The sequence below is a fragment of the Emydura macquarii genome, unplaced genomic scaffold (genome assembly GCF_026122565.2).
Source record: "Emydura macquarii macquarii isolate MOO-44397 ecotype Brisbane River unplaced genomic scaffold, CSIRO-AGI_Emac_v2 contig_2990, whole genome shotgun sequence".
Lineage (NCBI taxonomy): Eukaryota > Metazoa > Chordata > Testudines > Chelidae > Emydura > Emydura macquarii.
The window spans coordinates 28,298-47,059 of record NW_027133127.1 but is presented as its reverse complement, the minus strand read 5'-3'; the positions used below and the strand labels follow the sequence as shown (position 1 = coordinate 47,059).

Sequence of the window (18,762 nt, the reverse complement as noted above, 5' to 3'; positions counted from 1 at the left end):
CCTTGTGACAGGGAGGAATGTAAGGAACCAGGAACTGTGGCTGGGCTCATAGTCTGTTGGAAAGAGGAGTGTGTGGTGGGTGTAGGCTCTGAACCATGGAGCAGGACAACTGAGGATCATAATATTTGAAAATACGTAAAAGAAAGCGACAGCGGATTTCACTTAGAATGGAGTGCATGCTCTCCAACCATGGGGACTGGGCAGGGATCCTCTCACAACAGGCTCTAGCTCCCCCAAACCACCTCTCCTTTTCCCCCACTAGCCCCGCCCTCCCCACTTATCCGGTGTCCCTTACGCCACTCAAAAGTTCAGCTGTGGGTGAAAAATCCACACCCACGTGACATAATGAATCCGACCTGCCCTCCTAGGTCAATGGCAGAATTCTTCCATCACATTAGCTGACACCTCTTGGGGAGGTGGATTAACTATGGTGATGGGAGAATCCCTTCCATCTCTTCGTTAACCCTGGTCTACACTTAACTTAAAATTCGGCATCAGTCAACGGGAGTTACGCAAGCTACGTAGAGCAGCTCGCATAACTCCCAGCGACTTAACTTCCGCTGTGTACAGCGTCTTCACTGCGCTGTGGCACTGGAGGGGGTGGTTTTAACAAGTCAACTTCCGGATCAATTGGGCGGGTCTTCACTGACCGCTTAATCGATCCGGATAGATCGATCTGACAGCGGCGACTTTGCTGTCGTCTTGTACCCCCAATGTCTACACAGAAGCACTGGAGCTGTGCCGCTGTAGTATTTGAAGAACAGACAAGTCCTTCGGCCTATTTCTCCAAACCCCCTGGATGGAGTGGAGCTGCTCTGTAATAACCATGAGTGTTGTGTGTTGTCCTGGATATGGGATATTTACTGTCTGAATACCTTGATCTACTTCAACAGGGGGTTGGAAGGAAAAGAAAAGAAGACTGGAGCCATGCCTTCGTAAACATTTAAGGATTGTGAAGAGACAACGCCTGAATGATTAGCTTTAAATATTCTACCTCCTAGATCCAGACAATGTACAGACCTGGTTTAGAAGAACAGGACCAGAAGATCAGTACTGGTTACAATTCAGTTTAAATAAAATTCTGTTAAAATACAGAAGATCAGTATTGGTTACTGATCTCTGGGATCAGTAACTGGTTAAAAGATAGGAAACAAAGGGTCAGTTTTCAGAATGGAGAGAGGTAAATAGTGGTGTTCCCCAGAGGTCTGTACTGGGACCAGTGCTGTTCAACGCATTCATAAATGATCTGGAAAAAGGGGTAAACAGTGAGCTGGCAAAGTTTGCAGATGATACAAAGCTAATCAAGATAGTTAAGTCCAAAGCAGACTGAGAAGAGTTACAAGGGATTTCACAAAACAGGTGAGTGGGCAACAAAATGGCAGATGAAATTCACTGTTGATAAACGCAAAATAATGCACACTGGAAAACATAATCCCAACTATACATACAAAATGGTGGGGGTCTAAATTAGCGGTTACCACTCAAGAATGAGATCTTGGAGTCACTGTGGATAGTTCTCTGAAAACATCCACTCAATGTGCAGCAGCAGTCAAAAAAGCTAACACGATGTTGGGAATCATTCGGAAAGGGATAGATAAGAAGACAGAAAATATCATCTTGCCTCTATATAAATCCATGGGACGCCCACATCTTTTACTGGGTGCAGATCTGGTCGCCCCATCTCAAAAAAGATATATTGGAATTGGAAAAGGTACAGAAAGGGCAACAAAAATTCCCAGAAGCTGGGAATGGGCAACGGGATGGATCACTCAATGATTACCTGGTCTGTTCATTCCCTCTGAAGCACCTGGCATTGGCCACTGTCAGATGACAGGATGCTGGGCTAGATGGACCATTGATCTGACCCAGTCTGGCAGGTCTTATTTCAGATCAAACTGACTGGAGCAATTAAAAAAGGGATTCCCTATCGGGAGGGCACAGCTGTTCAGGTGATTGTTTGGGGGCAGAGACAGAGATAAGAGGACCACGCTGGGGTGTCTGAAGAACTTAGACCTGCCTCGCCAACCGTCGGTGGACACACAGGCGTGAAGACTGTTATTTTTAAATCCTTTTTTCTCTTCTGCAAAACAAAACAGCCTTCTTCAAACCAGAGCTGCGTTTGTCACTGTACACCACTGATCCCAGCCTCTCTAAGGAGCCTGCACTCAGCTTGACATGCGGGGTACGCACAGCTGATATGCAGGGTAAGGTAGCCTAGGGCCCGGTCGAGGAGTGGGAGAATTGCAGAAATCCACTCCAGGAACGGGGAAAGCATGAGGCTGACATCTTGGGGGGCGGAAGCACTCAGAGATACTGGGAAGGGGACAGAGCTCTAGCTAGCCCTGTCATACCCACGCCCCTTCTTTCCACTGCTCCCAGCCCTTCCTGCTTTGTGCTACCGCAGGGTCACCAGGAACCCATCGGTTTAGCCCCTCCACTGCTCCCTGCTCGCCCTTCTCCTAAGAGTAGGAACCTCACACTGTATTCTATCAGTGGATGGGCCCCGCTGATTGTCACACTCTCTGTGCATTTGGGAAGTGATCATAGCAGAGCGCCAGCTCTGCCATCGTTATGGTTCAAGCACTTCTTTCTGTTTCAAAATTGACTATTCTAACTGCCCGGAAATCCACAGGAGTGCTCGGCTTGTCTTGACATTTGCTGCTCTCAATGGGCACACAGGGCAGGGTTAGTGGTTTAAATTTGGGGTCATTTGAGCATGGAATTACCTAGATTTCCCTCTGGTCTTCCCACAGAAAGAGCCTTCTTGCAAAATCCCCGTGCTCTTACAAGATTTTAAACACATCTAGGCTAAACCTGTGCTTCATATTGTCTCCCGACTCATCTCCGTCACTTGGCATTTATCTAAGCTATTGCATAGCACCCACCAGTAGGGTCTAGGTCACAAACTGTTTTGGGAACCAAATACAGTGGAACCTCAGAGTCACGACCACCTTGGGAATGGAGATGTGCGTAACTCTGAAATGTTCGTAATTCTGAACAAAATGTTAGAGTTATTCTTTCAAAAGTTTACAGCTGAACATTAACTTGATACAGCTTTGAAACACTACGACGAGGAAGAAAAATGCTCCTTTCCCTTTCATTTTTCAGTAGTTTACGTGTACTATATTTACTTTTTTCTTTCTTTCTTTTCTCTGTGGCTGCCTGACTGTGGACTTCCGGCTCCAAAGGAGGTGCGTGGCTGGCTGGTCCGTTAGTAAATCTGAGGTTCCACTGTACATGGGCATTTTGCCTTGTTCCAAGTCACTTATTATAGAACTCCGTCCCAGGTTATCTGAGATAATACTGACCTAAACGATTGAACAACACTGTGATTATATCCAGTTACTTCAGTTAGTTACACAGTTTGGGGTGTGTTGTTGCTCACCATTTCAGACTGGAGATTGAAAACCACTACTGTTTCCTTGGTAGCGAATCCCATAACTGGAAGTATTCTCTCTGACTGACTGAACTGCATTTAAACTTTCCCCACGTCACCAAGGAGGAGTGGGGGAAAAGCAGAAATAAAGGAAGAAATGACTATAGAAGCAAAAGGTCATTTGTCTGAAATATGTTCTATCCCATTGTGTGACCAAAGAGCCTTCAGGAAAGAGAAAATCTTTATCACACAGAGGCATAAGACATTTTCTGTTTCAGACTGAATGAGACTCTAAAACAGGTTACATCTGACGAACCAGCAGCAGGACCACAGATTTTCCTATTGCATGGTCCTCTGATCCATTGAAACCTGCTTCACTCAGCACTGTCTCATTATTATTGAGTTATTTATAATAGTTTTAGCATGATAATAGTTTGTCTGAATTAGAAAAAGGGGCGTAGGTTAGGACAGGTCAAGGGAAAACATGTTAGCTAACCCAGACTATTGTACTTGGGCCATGTCAGGATAGAAAACATAGCTGTGATTTTACACCTGGATGGCTCACTCGAGCTAGTTAACTGCAAAAAATGCTATTAGAGACAAGGCTCAGGTAGATTTTACCACATTGTAGCTACCTGAGGTCATTCCTGTTCCCCCACCTGGGGCTGATGGCACATTCCTAGTAAGAGGAAATCAGACTCCCAAGACTCATAGAACAAAGCAGTTGATGGAAAGAGTCTTCAGCGATTCACCCCAATGTAGGGCAAGCTGCAAGATACAAAACCGGACAACTCACCTGGGGGAGCTGACAGATCTCGATGGAGCAAATGGCACTAAGAGCCCTAAAGGCCAGTGTGGGAATTACCAAAAATATTAAAAAAAAAAAATGTTTTGTCAGCTTTAGACAAGGTTTTTGTGGTGTTTCTCTCTCTTGTGGATTCCCTGATAATAAATAAGGTGTGACCTCAGATGGAAGCTTTTCCAGCACTCACAGTATTCGTAAGGTCTCTGTCTCCTGTGGATCCTCTGATGTCTCCTAAGTTCTGAGCGGTAAATGAAGCTTTTCCTGCACTCACAACACTCATAGGGGCTCTCATCTGTGTGGGTTTTCTGATGTCTAATAAGGTCGGAGCGCTGAGTGAAGGTTTTCTCACACTCACAGCATTTATAGGGTCTCTCTCCAGTGTGGATGCGCTCATGGATAATAAGAGATGAGTGTCTACTGAAGTTTTTCCCACACTCAGGACATATGTTTTTTCTCTCTCCCATGAGGATTCTCTGCTGGGCAGTGGTTTCCTTAAGATCCTTGTGATTTTCCTCACAATTGATGGATTTACCCACTTTCTCCCCTGGCTGGTTTCCTTGCTGCCTATCCACATGACTCCTGGATGCGTTCCCCTTAGTTCTTTGGGAAAATCCCCCATGCGGTTCCATGTGCTCAGCATCTTCCTGTTGTGGATTCTGCTCCTTGTTCTCACTCACCATGCCATCATCTCCTGAGACAGAGAGAGACACCTCAGAAGCAGGAATGGAAAAGGGGAGAGGAAACCAGAGTAAGTGCTGGAGAGATGGGGGGAATTATCAGAAAATGCACTGCTCCAAACTCCTTCCCATAGGGGAGAGAGGAGGGGACCAATTCTGTCTCCACATCGCATCCCAACACTCAGGATAAAGGGAGACTGGGAAGTGAGTTATTGCCATGTGTCGGTCAGGATGGGTAGGAAGCCATGAACAGTATCTGCCCTGAGGATATGACACCTGCTGAGGGACAATCCTGAACTCAACCAGTTCTCAAGGTTTTGGTAGGGAACCCCATCAGGTTCCTTCAGGCACAGACAGCATCTGAGTTGGTCTAATGACACCTCACCTGCACAGGTTCCTCTCCGGAGCTCTTTTTCCTCACAGCCCTGAAGATCGGAGACCCACAGCACTTCCGCTTGTTCCAGCTGGGAGATCACTTCAGGTTTGGAAACTGGCAACCCTGCTCAGATGAAAGAAACAAATGGGATCAGGGGAATTCATGGAATATTTGTCACAAAGAACATGGCCTTTTTTAACCACTGCTCATTTTAAAGCACTGAAATTCTGGGACTAGCTCTCCAGGTGCGCTCAAAGGTGCCCGACGCAACGTTTACAAGGGGATTCACTATCCCCCGCTCTGCTGGCACACACACAGCCAGACACTCCTCATCAAAGGGGCTCTGAAAACCCAGGCAAAGTAACTCCCCATCACAGAAAGCCAAGAGGAAGTCACCTTGGAACTGCTGCTTACCGACAGAGAGACCCAAAGGTAATGAGACCGTCCCAGGAAAACTGAGGCTGGTGAGCATGGGCTGGCGGGGCTCAGCATAGTGAGGAATAGGAAGGAGTGGGCAGGATATCACCGAGTGCAGCATGTCAGGGATGTTAGATATCAGGAAAGCGCATCCTGGGGAGTTAGTGAATAGAACACGTCAGGTGCCATGGGAAGGACTCTGGAGATCCCCCCAGTGTATGGAGAAGGTTATGGAATGACGATCACAGAAATGTAGGGCTGGAAGGGACTTCGAGAGGTTATTTAATCCAGCCCAAGCACTGAGGCAGGAACAAGTAAACCTAGACCATCCCCAACACGTATTTGTCTAAAATGTTCTTAAAAACTTTCAACGACGGGGATCCCACCACCTCGCCTGGAATCCTATTCCACAGCTTAACTACTCTTGTGGTTACAATTTGTTCCCTAATGTCTAACCTCAATATCCCTTGGTGCAGATTAGGATTGAGTACAGTCTTTCAACCAGTTTTGCACCCACTTGATTATAGTTTCATCTCACCCCCATTTCCCTATGAGAATGGCATGTGAGACAGTCAGAGGATGTACTAAAATGAAGATACAGCAAATCTGCTGCTTCCCTGTAGTACCCATGGCAAATAACCCTGTCAACATAGGAACTCAGGCTGGTTTGGCATGATTTGTTCTTGACAAATCCATGCTGACTAATCCTTGTAACACTATTATCCTACAGGGGCTTCCACACGTTTTAATAAAACATTCCCGTATCTTTCCAGGTATCTAAGTGAGGCTGACTGGTCTATAATCCCCCATGTCTTCTTAGTGCCAATCTCTAACAAGGGGAACAGTGTTTGCCCTTCGCCAGTCCTCTGGGACCTTACCCGCCCTCCATGCGTTCTCAAAGATAACTGCTAATGGTTCTGAGATTGCCTCAGCTACTTACTTACGTACCTAGGATGAGGATGGAGAATTAGATATTACAGCTCGGTAGCTACAGACCAATTCCTCTGGAAAAGGAAACTAGGAGAAGTGAGAATAAGACCCTGTGATCTCAGGAGGGACTGACTCAAAGATCCAAGGAGCCAGCAGGGAAGAGAGACCATGGCTGCTACAGATAGGGAAGGGGAGCGAGACCCTCCTAAGTCCCCAGAAGTTTCATTACCAACCTATGACATCACCAAGAAAATGCACATTTCTGCCAAGGAAGGAGTCACCTTGTGATGGGGAGGAATGTAAGGAACCAGGAACAGTGGCTGGGCTCATAGTCTGTCGGAAAGAGGGGTGTGTGGTGGGGGTAGGCACTGAACAATGGAGAGAGATGAATAAGAACCATAATACTTGAAAATAGGAAATATGAGTGAAAGTGAACTCTACCTAGAATGGAGTGCAAGCGATTATAGCGGCGCACCAGCTCTGCCAGCATTACAGTTCAGCACTGCTTTCTGATGAAAAGCTGACCATTGTAACTGCTCTGAAAGCCACATGCACGCTCGGATTGTCTTGACATTTGCTACTCTCTCTGACAGTGGTCCCCAAACTTTCCCCACCCCACCTGATCCACACTCCCCCAGGAGCTGGAGCTGCAGCCAGAGCCTGGAGTGCAGCTGGGGCAGGGTCTAGCGGCTAGCGCCAGGGTTAGGAGCGAGGCCAGGACTGGAAGTGGGGTGAGAAGCGTGACCAGGGCTGGAGGTGCGGAGCACAACGGGTCTGGGGCCAGGAGTGCAGTCGGGAGCTGGGGGCTGAGCTGGGAACAGAACAGGGCTGGGTGCTCTCCCTCCCTGCCCCACATGGGGGCTGTCCCAGATTGTACCACCCCACCCCCAAGAGCCTTTTCACAAAATCCCTGTGCTCTTCCAGGATTTTAAATGCATCTAGGGTAAAACTATCCATTTGTCCCCCAACTGGTCTCAGTCGCTTGGCATTTATCTCAGCTAGTACATGGCACCCACCGCCTCTCCGGGGAAGTAGTGCTGAAAACGTTAACGGTAGAATTTGGAATTTCAGATCAGTATGAGCCGAACGGACGAATTGAAGAGACTGAAATGCACGTGTCAGAAGACTAAGACTCTGTCAACAGCAATCAGCTGTCACAGTATTTAGCTGTCTCTAGGGGACATGCTGTGGCCATGACAGCAGTAACCGTGACAGAGGAGGTCTGATTAGATGACCTAATAGCCACTCCTGGCCTTTTAATCTAGGACTATAATAGCTACAAGGAAGGACTAAAGGAACATGCCACCGTTTGTGTTGTGTTCCACAGACTGGAATACCAGCCCTGAGCTGCATGCCCTCCAGCGCTGTGTACTGTGTGCCGTGGTGTAACCACTTGGGGGAGGGATCGCTTTGGAAGAGCCTAGACTGTGGTCTGAAGAGAGGTGCATATGAGCCTCGAAGGACCAAGGTCACCTCATTTCAGTGTTGTGTTGTAGGCTGTGTCAGCAAACGCGCCCAAGAGTGCGTTCTTGCCATGAGGATTGTTAGCACTCGGCACATACATGCCAGTTGTCTGCAGGCTCAGTGACGGGTAAGTGAAGACAATGACTCAGAAGTAATGACTCGGGGGGGGGCGGGAGGATGGAAAGGGGGGAAACATTTGGCAAGCCTGAGATGGTTTGTGAGGAGTAGGCTCAGTGTTTGCGTGTCAGCCAGGAGTTAGGGACCTTCTGTTCTTTATGCCAAGCCTAAACCCAAGTTTTGCCTTATCAAAGAGAAGATGTGAGATTTTGTCCTGTGCTCTGTTCCCAGGGTGCTGCAGGAGAGGACAGAGCGCTAGTATGTGTGTCACTGGTCTGTCGGGATACCGCTGAAACGCGGCGGAGTTAAGGTGGCTTTGCGGAGGGGACGTGAACCGTAACTCTTTATTTCCCCTTTCAATGACAAAGGGGCGGGAATCCTTACCCAGCGAGGTCACGTACTCGTAGTTCTCCTGCATGATGTCCCAGTAGAGGCCTCTCTCAGCGCGGTCCAGCAGAGCCCACTCTTCCCTGGTGAAATATACAGCCACCTCCTCGAAGGTCACCGGCCCCTGGTGGTGCAAGAGTCCAGCACTCAGCACCTGCTGCCCCAGTCCCAACCCACTAGTCATGGGGGAGCAGGGCCAATCGAATGGAAGCTCTTGGAGGCAATGCCAGTGGAGTCCCACCACACCTCGCTCAGGAGTCATCCGAGTGAGGGGAGAAAAAGAAAGCCCCAGACAGAGGGGAACAGGATAGTCTCGCTCCTCACACACTTAGCTGCTAGAGACGGATACAGGAGCTGGAGCCCCCAGCAGGATGCAGGGACAGCCCCCGGGTGGGAATCCCAACTCCCTCTTCACTGCCAGCAGCTGGACGTAAGCAGATGGGGCATCTCCCCTACAACCCCGTCAGATCTCCCAGCAGCCTCTGGTTAGCAGGTTCAGGCTCCAGCACTGGCAGTCCGGTAACTTCCCCGGTCCTGTCCAAGGGGGGTGTTTCCTGTTCCATAAATAGGGCAAATTCCTTCCCCCAACCCCCATGGGCCTGTTTCTAGAATCTACGCCCCAGGTTAAACAAGTCCCAGCAAGTTTGTCATGCCCTGCCCCCCTCCTTTTCTCCACCCTGCGTATTTCCTGCCCCCTCCCACCTCCAGACCAAACTCCCCAAAAGATCCCACCTCCTATGTGTTTCCTGCCTCGTTCAGTCCAGAGGGAACCCACGAGCAACTCTCTCATAATCCCTACCTGAGCCAGCTCCACAGCGGCCATTACCCTTCCCTGTCCCCTGGGAAGCTGGGACAATCGGGCGTCAAACGTGGATGTTGTTCTGCAGCCTGTCAGGGTGAGATGGGCGATTGGAGAGATTTCATAACCAGCTCTAGTTAATTTCACAGCTCCTTTCCCCCAGGCTCTTTCCCTGCAGAGAAACGTTCCAGGCTCTCATACTGGCAAAACGTTCGGTCTCTTTATTGCAGTGCAGACCTACCCCTTCCCACCAGGGCGAAACCCACAGAGATCCTTTAAAACCGGACACGTTCCCTGAGGGCAGCACATTCCCACAGCAGGGGGGGATCTAGGCAGAGGCAAGGATTGGACAAAATCTGACCAGTGCTGAGACAGAAACTGGATCTGAGCAGGTCTGGGAGCTGTGACCTCTCTCCCCAGTATCTCTCTCCGGCTGGGGGACTTGGTTACTGTCCATTCGTGGATGCCTTCACTATCCTAGAGGCGTTGATGCCATTTTGGATCCAGTCTCTGAACTTCATCTCTCACCTCTACTAACCACTGACTGGGTTCCAGTCTTTGGCTGCCTTGCAAACAGCTGCAAGCTGCCTACTTTCACAGCTGGCATTCTGAAGTATTTTTGAAAGATGGGTTTTATGGGAATTAATCGTTCCTCGGCTCAGCCCCTATCTGGTATAGCAGCTGACTGGTCATTCACAGTAAATCCATATACTCAGTTCCGTCCCCTTCCTGTTCCTAGCCAGCAGGGGGATAAGAGAATGAATGACCTAGTCCTCTGCTTCTCAAGTGGTGGTGTGCAGCCCCAAGTGGCTTGCGACAGGCAATAGATGGGCCTTGAGATATTGTCGGTTTTGTTACGGTCGAAAGCAAAGAAAGTCTCATGCTCCCACTTCCATCCTTCAGTCAACTATTCGTTGTCAGCCTCTGGAAACACATGGATCCAAGGTCTACAGGCTCAGCCTTGATACACGTTTTATTCTCACTTGCACAGTAAATGTAAGGGGATCCTCCAAAAAAGGGGTCACCAATGTGAAAAGTGTGAGAAACGCACGACAGCAGCTCCCTCCTCATTCAAAACGCTCCTAAATACAATCCAGCCCTCTCTTCCCCTCCACAGCCAGTCTGAACCCAGGATCCCAGCCCCATTTCTCATTCAGGGTCAGTCTATACAGCTGGGCTTCACCCCCTTCTCGCTCCTGAGACTGCTGCCCCTGTGGCCATTTTCAGTCACTCATTAAAGCAGCCAGGCCAGTGTATGGATGTTTCATCCTTGTCTCACCCTATTTCACATCATTCAGAGTGCTGCTCCTCTCCCCAAAGGGAAACACACCTGAGATCAGGATTTACTCTGAAACCCCACCAGATATTGAAGCAGGAGTGAATGGAGGGCAACAAAAATGATTAGGGGGCTGGAGCACAGGACTTATGAGGAGAGGCTGAGGGAACTGGGCTTGTTTAGTCTGCAGAAGAGAAGAATGAGGGAGATTTGATAGCAGCCTTCAACTACCTGAAGGGGGTTCAGGAAGGATGGAGCTAGGCTGTTCTCAATGGTGACAGATGACAGAACAAGGAGCAATGGTCTCAAGTTGCAGTGGGGGAGGTCTAGGTTGGATATTAGGAAAAAGTTTGTCACTAGGAGCGTGGTGAAGCACTGGAATGGGTTACCTAGAGAGCTGTGGAATCTCCATCCTTAGAGGTTTTTAAGGTGCTGCTTGACAAAGCCCTGGCTGGGATGGTTTAGTTGGGGTTGGTCCTGCTTTGAGCAGGGGTTGGACAGATACCTCCTGAGGTCCCTGCCAACTCTCATCGTCTATGATTCTGTGAATGGGGCAGTCACGGGGCCCATCCCTGCTTCCCATTGTTCAACAGCTGAAGGCAGCGCTCCTGTCGCTAACATGATAATTGGTCTGAAATCTCCCCATCGCCCAGCAGAGACAGACCCGTACCTGTGTTGCTCTCCTGCTCCAGGCGCAGAGTCTCTATGGGAAGGAAAGGATGGGAGAGGTGAGAATTCAGGCCCCCCCACTCATGGTTACTAAAGTAACTGCTGTTAACGATGAGATGGTGACAACTCAGTCGCTGCAGAGCCAGCCAGCCAGCCACACAGGGCTACTCCCATGGGGAAGGGTGACTCGCTGAGCTGGGAAACAGTGGCATCACTGGACTTCTCAGCTCCTCCCCAGGGAGAGGGTCAATCTAACTAGCGGAGACGCCATCCCCAGACTCCCATTCACCTTTGAATCCCAGCAGCACCTCCTGCAGGACGGCACTTTTCAGAGAGAAATCGCTGAGTCTCTTCTCCAGCTCCACAAACCCCGGCTCTGGCTTCTGAAACGTCCCGTCCTCCCTGCTAAGGAAAGGAGGAGGGGTGAGAAATGGGCCCGATCCCCAGTCCCAGCAGCCCCCAAATGCCAGGAAACCTGGATCTGAGCTTTGTCGCCTAAGGTGATCGCAGTAACGGTGAGTGACCGGCCCTCGGCCTGGTGCTGCCCAGGGGCTCGCAGAGGCGGGACGTGAGGAGGAATGGAGACAGGTCTGGGAGCTTTCTCTGGGACACGCTCCTTGTCTGGGGTGCTGAGCCATCTCCCACGCTGGGTTATTCCGATAACAAGGGGCACCAGCACTGGCATTATGGGGAAAGGGCGGAGACACGGACCAACGAGTGTGCGTCTCTCCCACTTTCACTGTAGCCCCAGACAGAGCCAAGGTCCTCAGCAGGGAATGAGCCTGGACCCTTGAATGCCAAAAGCCCTGAGCAATTCAGCTGAAGCAGTAACCCTGGCGTGCCCAACTCATTTGGTGGAGAGGCTGGATTCCACTTTCTGTTACGGTCAGTGCATCAGCTCAGGACTCCGGACACTGCTCCGTTCACAGCAGGACACCCACTGCTCTCAATGGGACACCCATGTACCACGGCAAAGGAGAGCAGCTGCCCTGTCTATAGGAAATAATAAATACTAAGTCCTTTATCGTCACAAGCAGTACCACTACGTGGGAAAATAGCCTCCTCCCACACCTGCCAGGGCTCCTGCTATTTTCCCTTCCTTTTCACCCTCCCTTCTTGGTTGCTGTCTGTGTGTCTCTCCTCTGTTCTCCCTCCCTCCAGAAACTGCCTATTCCCACCCCTCAAGGGCTTCCCTCCCGCCCCCTCCCCGGGCCACCTGCTCAAGCTATCAGCCATGCAATACTGGATGTTGACATTAAAGTGGCATCGTTTCAGCTGCCGCACCAACGAAATCAGCGGAGCACAGGGGAGTTCACACCCCCTCTCTGAGCCGTGGCAGGCTCAGAGAGACAGCAGTGTCTCTGTCCGCATTGGGGTGGGTTTCCTTGCAACCATGAGGCCTAGAAACTTGCTATCAAGTTGAAAGCTGAGCCTCTGCGCGCTGTGAACACGTGATGTGGCCACATAAATAGCTAGGTCTGGCCCAAATGTCCGGCAGCTCTGCTGTGACCTCATTAGCTGTCAGATACAGGCTCTTCCCCCGGGGGAGGGAGCCGCTGGGGGAGCCATGATCACACTGCAGAGCGAGGAAAGCTCCATATTCAATGCAGTTTCCAAGCGTAACTGAACATGAGGGGGAGAGAAATGGAGCCAGGGCCATACCTGTTCACCGTGCTTCCAGCATCCTGAGAGGGAGAGAAAGAAGAGGCAGTGAGCGGGGTGTCCCAGCCTGGGGAGGCCTCCTGCTCTGCAGGGCAGTCACCACTGGAGTCTTGGGTGTTTGGGGAATTTCAGACACTCAGAAACATGTTCAGAGAGAAGCTGCCATCTCCCCCAGCAGCTGCCATCTCACCCAGGACTCCTGGGATGTCGCCATCGGGGAAAGTTTCTGCACAGACACTTTATAAGAAAACATTCACCTGCCTGGAGCGTGAAATTACCAGTCATGCTGAGAGCCCCCCAAGATCCCTACCCCATTAAACCCATTAACCTGGGGTGATGTGGGGCTTTAGGCCTGGCTCGGCATCTCGGCGTGGTAGGGAAGGGATGTCACCCTCTAGCCCAAATGCATGTAGACGTTTACAGGGCATTTACTGTGTGGCCAGGGCTCTGCCCCTCCCTGTGTCTCACTTTCCCCATTTGTAAAACAGGGGCATTGCCCTGACCCCCCCCTGTGTAAAGTGATCTGGGGTGTAGGGCTGAGACGCTCCTATTGCAATAACATGGTCTGACCTGCAGGGACTGGCTCAGCGGCTGCTGCCCCTTCTCTCCTCTCTCACTGAGCAGGGATATCTCCTGGGACAGTCTGAAAAGGCTCTCATCCCTTCTCTTCGCGATGGATCTGGCTAGCTCTTCCAACTGGGACAGCAGGAGCAGCTCCTGCTCCTCCAGAAACGCCCGCAGCTCCTTCCACTCCCAGACAATCTTCTGCCTCTCGGCTTGAGTCTGCTTCTGCAATCACAGGGGAGAATCACCAATGTGCCTCCTGGCCGACAGGGGAGTTATTTACCAGGACACAGGATCTCATGCCGTGGATGGTGGGAAGCTCATTTAGGCCAGGAAGGGTGGAGGGATCAGGGCAGGGGTGAGCTGTAAATCGCTAAGAGGAGGGACTTTTTGCCCCAAAACAGCATTAAAATTGCACTGAACCAAACTCTCCATCTCTCCAGCCCGCATTTCTTCTCCTGGTCCCATGGATGCTAGAAAAGAACCCCGATCACTGTAACATCCAAACAGCCCGTGGGCAGGGTCTCCAGGCTAACACACAGACTGACACTCTCCTGCACAGCAGCCTCTTGCACCGGCATCAGGTTACCCACGTATCTGGCCCTGCACTCTCCTGGGGCTCCAGTGTGGACAGTTTCCTGGCTGAGACCGGCAGGACAGGGCTCAGGCACCTACCAGCAGCTCTTCGCTTTGCCACTGCTCCTCGGCTTTGTCTGCTTCTCTCTCTTTCCTCAGAGGGGCCAGATGCCCTTTGGGTGCCTCCTGGAAGAAGCAGAGGAAGGGGGGTTACAAACTGCTACAAATAACCGCACAACTGCCAGAGTGCCAGGCCCATCCTGCCCTGAAGATGCCCAAGCAGAGGCCCTGGGGTCACCGTCCCAGATCTCGTTCAACCTCAGTGAGGAAGATCTGAGAGAGGCAGTGAAAGGGGACTGGGTTTTAGAGAAAAACACCAGACCCCTTGGTGAAGTGACGGGGTGTAGCCCAACCCCCCTCTCCAAACGTCCCCTGGCCCCACCACATCGCTAACAGTTCACGTCACACACTCCCCATCTGCACCCCCCGAGGCACCCACAGTGCTGGATTTGAACGTGGACCCCTCAACCCCCAGCTCTGCCCCCCACTGACAAACCCCAAACACCCCCAACCCCCAGCTCTGCCCCCCCAGATACACCCCAAACACCCCAGCTCTGCCCCCAATTGACACACCCCAAATATCCCCCAACCGACACCCCAAAGTCCCAGCTCGAAACAGCCCCCAAACCCCAGCACCCCACGATCCCCAGCACTAGCTCGGCTCTGCCCCCCCAGATCCACCCACCCCGCCACCGACCCCTCGCTCTCTAGCGCCGCCCGGGCTCCGGGCCCCTCCGGCAGCTCCCCGCCCAGCCGCTGCCTGGTACCGACCCCGGAACCGGGGACCCCCGCCCGGCCCCGAGCAGCCCCTCTCCGGCCGCGGGGAGCCCGGGCACCCACCCGGGACAGGAGGCGAACCGGGCAGACGGGCCCGGCCCCTCCCGGCCGGAGCGTGTCCGCCCCACGCGTGTCTCCTTCCGGCCCCCGCCGCGACCTGCCCGCTGCCCCCGGACCTACCGCGCCGCCCCGCCGCCCGCAGGGCCGGATCAGCCGCCTCCGCGCCGGGCTCCCGGCCCCGGCCATGGCTAGTCTGCAGCACACGGGGGGGCCGGCCGGGGGACAGGAAGGGGCGGCTCCTGCCCGGGCCTGGCCCTACCCGTCGGCGGGGGGCGGTCGCGAGTCGGACTCGGGGCCGGGAACCTTCATCGTTCGGGCTGGCTGGGGCATCAGCTGCCCGCTGCCCACGGGCGTTCCTGACCCCCGGCCCCGGCCCCGGCCCCGGCCCCACCTGGATCGGCCCAGCTAGCGCTGCCCCTGTGGAGCGGGGTGCGGCTGGGCCAGCCGGGGAAAGCCCCCCCCTGCCCTGGCCTCGGCCCCAGACCCGGCCCCCGGGCCGTGTGAGCAGCCGGTGCGGGTAGAGGACAGGAGCGGGCTGGGGGAGCCGGGAGACCCAAAGATCAGACCGTGCGCGGCGCTGTCTGTGAATGAATCCAAGGAGCTGCTGCCTCCACGGGTTGTGAGCAGGGTCCGGACCGGGCAGCTGCTGCTTCCCCCGCGGCTCTGTGCCCAGCGACGGGGCGGGGGGATTTTCTCCAGGCGGAACTACTCCGGGCTCTGCTGACCCCAGCCCCTGGGCCGGGACACCGGATAATTGGGAGGGACCTGGGGTGGGGGGATGCTGGGGCCAGGCAGGAAAGTGACTCTGCACAAGGGGCCCCGGGGGCTCAGATCTGCAGCCCCTAGGAACCTGCTACCTTAGTGACAGCGAAGCCGCTGTTCAAAGCTCCGGCCAGCATCTGCTCCAGAGGCATAACTGGGGATTCGGGTGGGGATCGAGACCAGGCCCCGGGTGTGTGTGTGTGTGTGTTCCTTTTGTGTGTCTGGGGGGTGGAGGTATCAGGAATGGAGGGAGGGAAAGACAGTATGAACTTGGGGGGACTGAACTCTCTCTCTGGAGACAGGAAATTCCAGGGGGAGAAAAGCTGGGCAGTGGGGGGTGAGGAAATCCTCTCTGGTTTTGCTACTTCCCTCTCAATACTGATAACATTCTCCCCAGTTCTTCCCCTTTACTGTGCAACTATCAGCTGTGCATATTTAGCACAAAAAATCAGTGACTAGCCAAGTTACCACAGATGACAAAGGAAAAAAGATGCAGATGGGGATAAGTAAAGAACATGTATTGCAGATCTTCTGACCAGTCTGAATGAATTCAGATGAGCAGGGCCGGATGCTATTCGCCTGAGGGTGCTGAAGGAATTTGCTGAAGAAACCTCGGAGCTACTGGCACTAATATTTGCAAAGTCCGGGATGACAAGAGAGGTCCCAGAAGACTGAAGGAGGGCTAACGTAGTGCCCATCTTTTAAAAGGGGGGAAAGGAGGAGCCCAGGAACTACAGCCCAGTCAGCCTGACTTGGATTTCTCAGACACTACTGGAGTAATGTATAAATATTCTGGAGGATGAAGGGGTGATCACAAGCAGCCAGTATGGATTTACCAAGAACAAATCATGCCAAACCAGCTTGATTTCCTTCTTTGACAGAGTAACTGATTTGGTGGATGGGGGGATGCAGGGGACATAATAGACCTGGATTCAGCCAGGCTTTTAACGAAGTCCCAAATGACATCCTGATAGGTAAGATGGAGAAATGCAGGCTTGGTGGAACCTACTATTAAGTGGATACATAATTGGTTAAACAACTGTAAACAAAGATGGAATGATGTCAGATTGGAGGGAGGTCTCCAGTGGGATTCCATAGGGATCTGTTCTGGGTTCAGTGTTGTTTAACATCTTTATTAACGACCTGGATGTAGGAATAGAGAGCAGATGGATCAAGTTTGCAGATGACACAGAAATAAGGGAGGATTGCCAGCACTGTGAAGGATAGAGCTAAAATTCAGAGGGATCTTGATACATTGGAGAGCTGGGCTATAGACAAAAAAAATGAAATTCACCACAGACAAATGTAAGGTGCTGCACTTAGAGAAGAAAAACCAAATGCACAAATACAGAATGGGGAATAATTGGCTTGGCAGTAGCACTTCTGAGAAAGATCTGGGACCTGTTGGATCACCACCTCAATTTGAGTCAGCAATGCAGTGCTGTTGCAAAAAAAGTAATGCAATTTTAGGTTGCATTAACTGAGGCATAGCACGCAAGTCACGGGAGGCGATAGTACCACTCTACTCAGCACTGGTTAGGCCTCAGCTGGCGTACTGTGTCCAGTTTTGGTCATCGCTGTATAAAAAGGATGTAGAGAAACTGGAAAGGATTGAGACGTGAGCAACAAAGATGATCAAAGGGATGGAATTTGAGCAAAGGCAGAGGAACTGGGCATGCTTAGTTTGGAAAAGAGATTAAAGGGGACATGATAGCGGTCTTCAAATACTTGAAAGGCTGCCATAAAAAGATGGAGAAAAATTGTGCTCTCTTGCCACGAGGGCAGGACAAGAGGCCATGGCTTCAAACTACAGCGTGGCAGATTGAGACTGAATTTCAGGAAAAACTTAACTGTAAGAACAGCAGGACAATGGAACAGCCTGCCTCAGGAGATTGTGGAAACTCCTTCACTGGAGGTTTTCAAGAGGAGGCTGGATAACTATCTGCCTTGGATGATTTAAACACAACAAATCCTGCATCTTGGCTGGGGGTTAGGCTAGATGACCCTTGTGGCCCCTTCTAACCCTATGATTCTAGGATTCTATATAAAATCCAGGTACGTTCCCCCTTTGTCTCAAGTTACTGACCCTTTCTCGATTCTCCTCCTCAGAAATTCCCCCATTTGCTCTCTGATTTTCAATTGTCAATTAACAATCTCCCACTGGGGATATTTTCCCATCCATTTTATGTGCAGGGAATTGACCTTGTTGAGGTGGGAAATTGGTGCCCTGAGTCAGCCCCTAAATGGGAAGAGGGTTAGTGGATGCAGCTTGGGAGAGCCCTGGGACATCGCTGCCTCTGCGGGGGGAGTTGTGACCGTGTAGATCCCAGGATGTTAGAGAGAAGGTGGGGGAGGTCAGAGCTTTAATTGGACTGACTTGTCTCTCTCCCCAGTGGAAGTTGGTCCAATAAAAGATATTATCTCATGGGAATGGGACACCCATTCCCTGCCACCAATGGCCTGGAAGGGATACAGGAGGGAAAGAGAGGAGAAAGTGTCCCCAGTGTGGTAACCAGTATCAATTGCTGCCCCCCATCTGCCCAGTATAGGTCCCCACAGCCACCAGCTACCTGTGCCCTGCCCCCTCCCCACTGCCAAGGAGCATCCATGACCCCAGCGCTTGCCCTCTTCAAGCAGCTTTGCAAAGGGCTCCCTGCTGCCCACGTGAATGGTGCTGGGGTGGGGAACCATCACTTTCTGATTGTTTATTGAACATTCATAGAATCATAGAATATTAGAGTTGGAAGGGACCTCAGGAGGTCATCTAGTCCAACCCCCTGCTCAAAGCAGGACTAACCTCCGCTAACCTAGGCAGCAGTGACCATGAGATGGTCGAGTTCAGGATCCTGATGAAAGGAAGAAAGGGGAACAGCAGGATACGGACCATGGACTTCAGAAAAGCGGACTTTGATTCCCTCAGGGAACTGATGGGCAGGATTCCCTGGGAGGCTAATATGAGGGGGAAAGGAACCCAAGAGAGCTGGCTGTATTTTAAGGAGACCTTATTG

General features: G+C 51.7%; 1 protein-coding gene across 1 annotated transcript; it reads right to left on the bottom strand.

The window, feature by feature from the left end:
• Positions 1-3,371: 3,371 nt before the first annotated feature.
• On the bottom strand, positions 3,372-15,178 carry LOC137140823 (zinc finger protein 2-like). Its single transcript, XM_067529466.1, has 10 exons — positions 15,113-15,178; positions 14,195-14,281; positions 13,530-13,744; positions 12,365-12,388; positions 11,583-11,698; positions 11,295-11,327; positions 9,349-9,437; positions 8,547-8,673; positions 5,244-5,357; positions 3,372-4,872 (listed from the first exon to the last, which is right to left on the bottom strand). The coding sequence occupies exons 1-10, from the start codon at positions 15,176-15,178 to the stop codon at positions 4,277-4,279; spliced, it is 1,467 nt and encodes a 488-aa protein (XP_067385567.1). The 3' UTR covers positions 3,372-4,276.
• Positions 15,179-18,762: the final 3,584 nt, after the last annotated feature.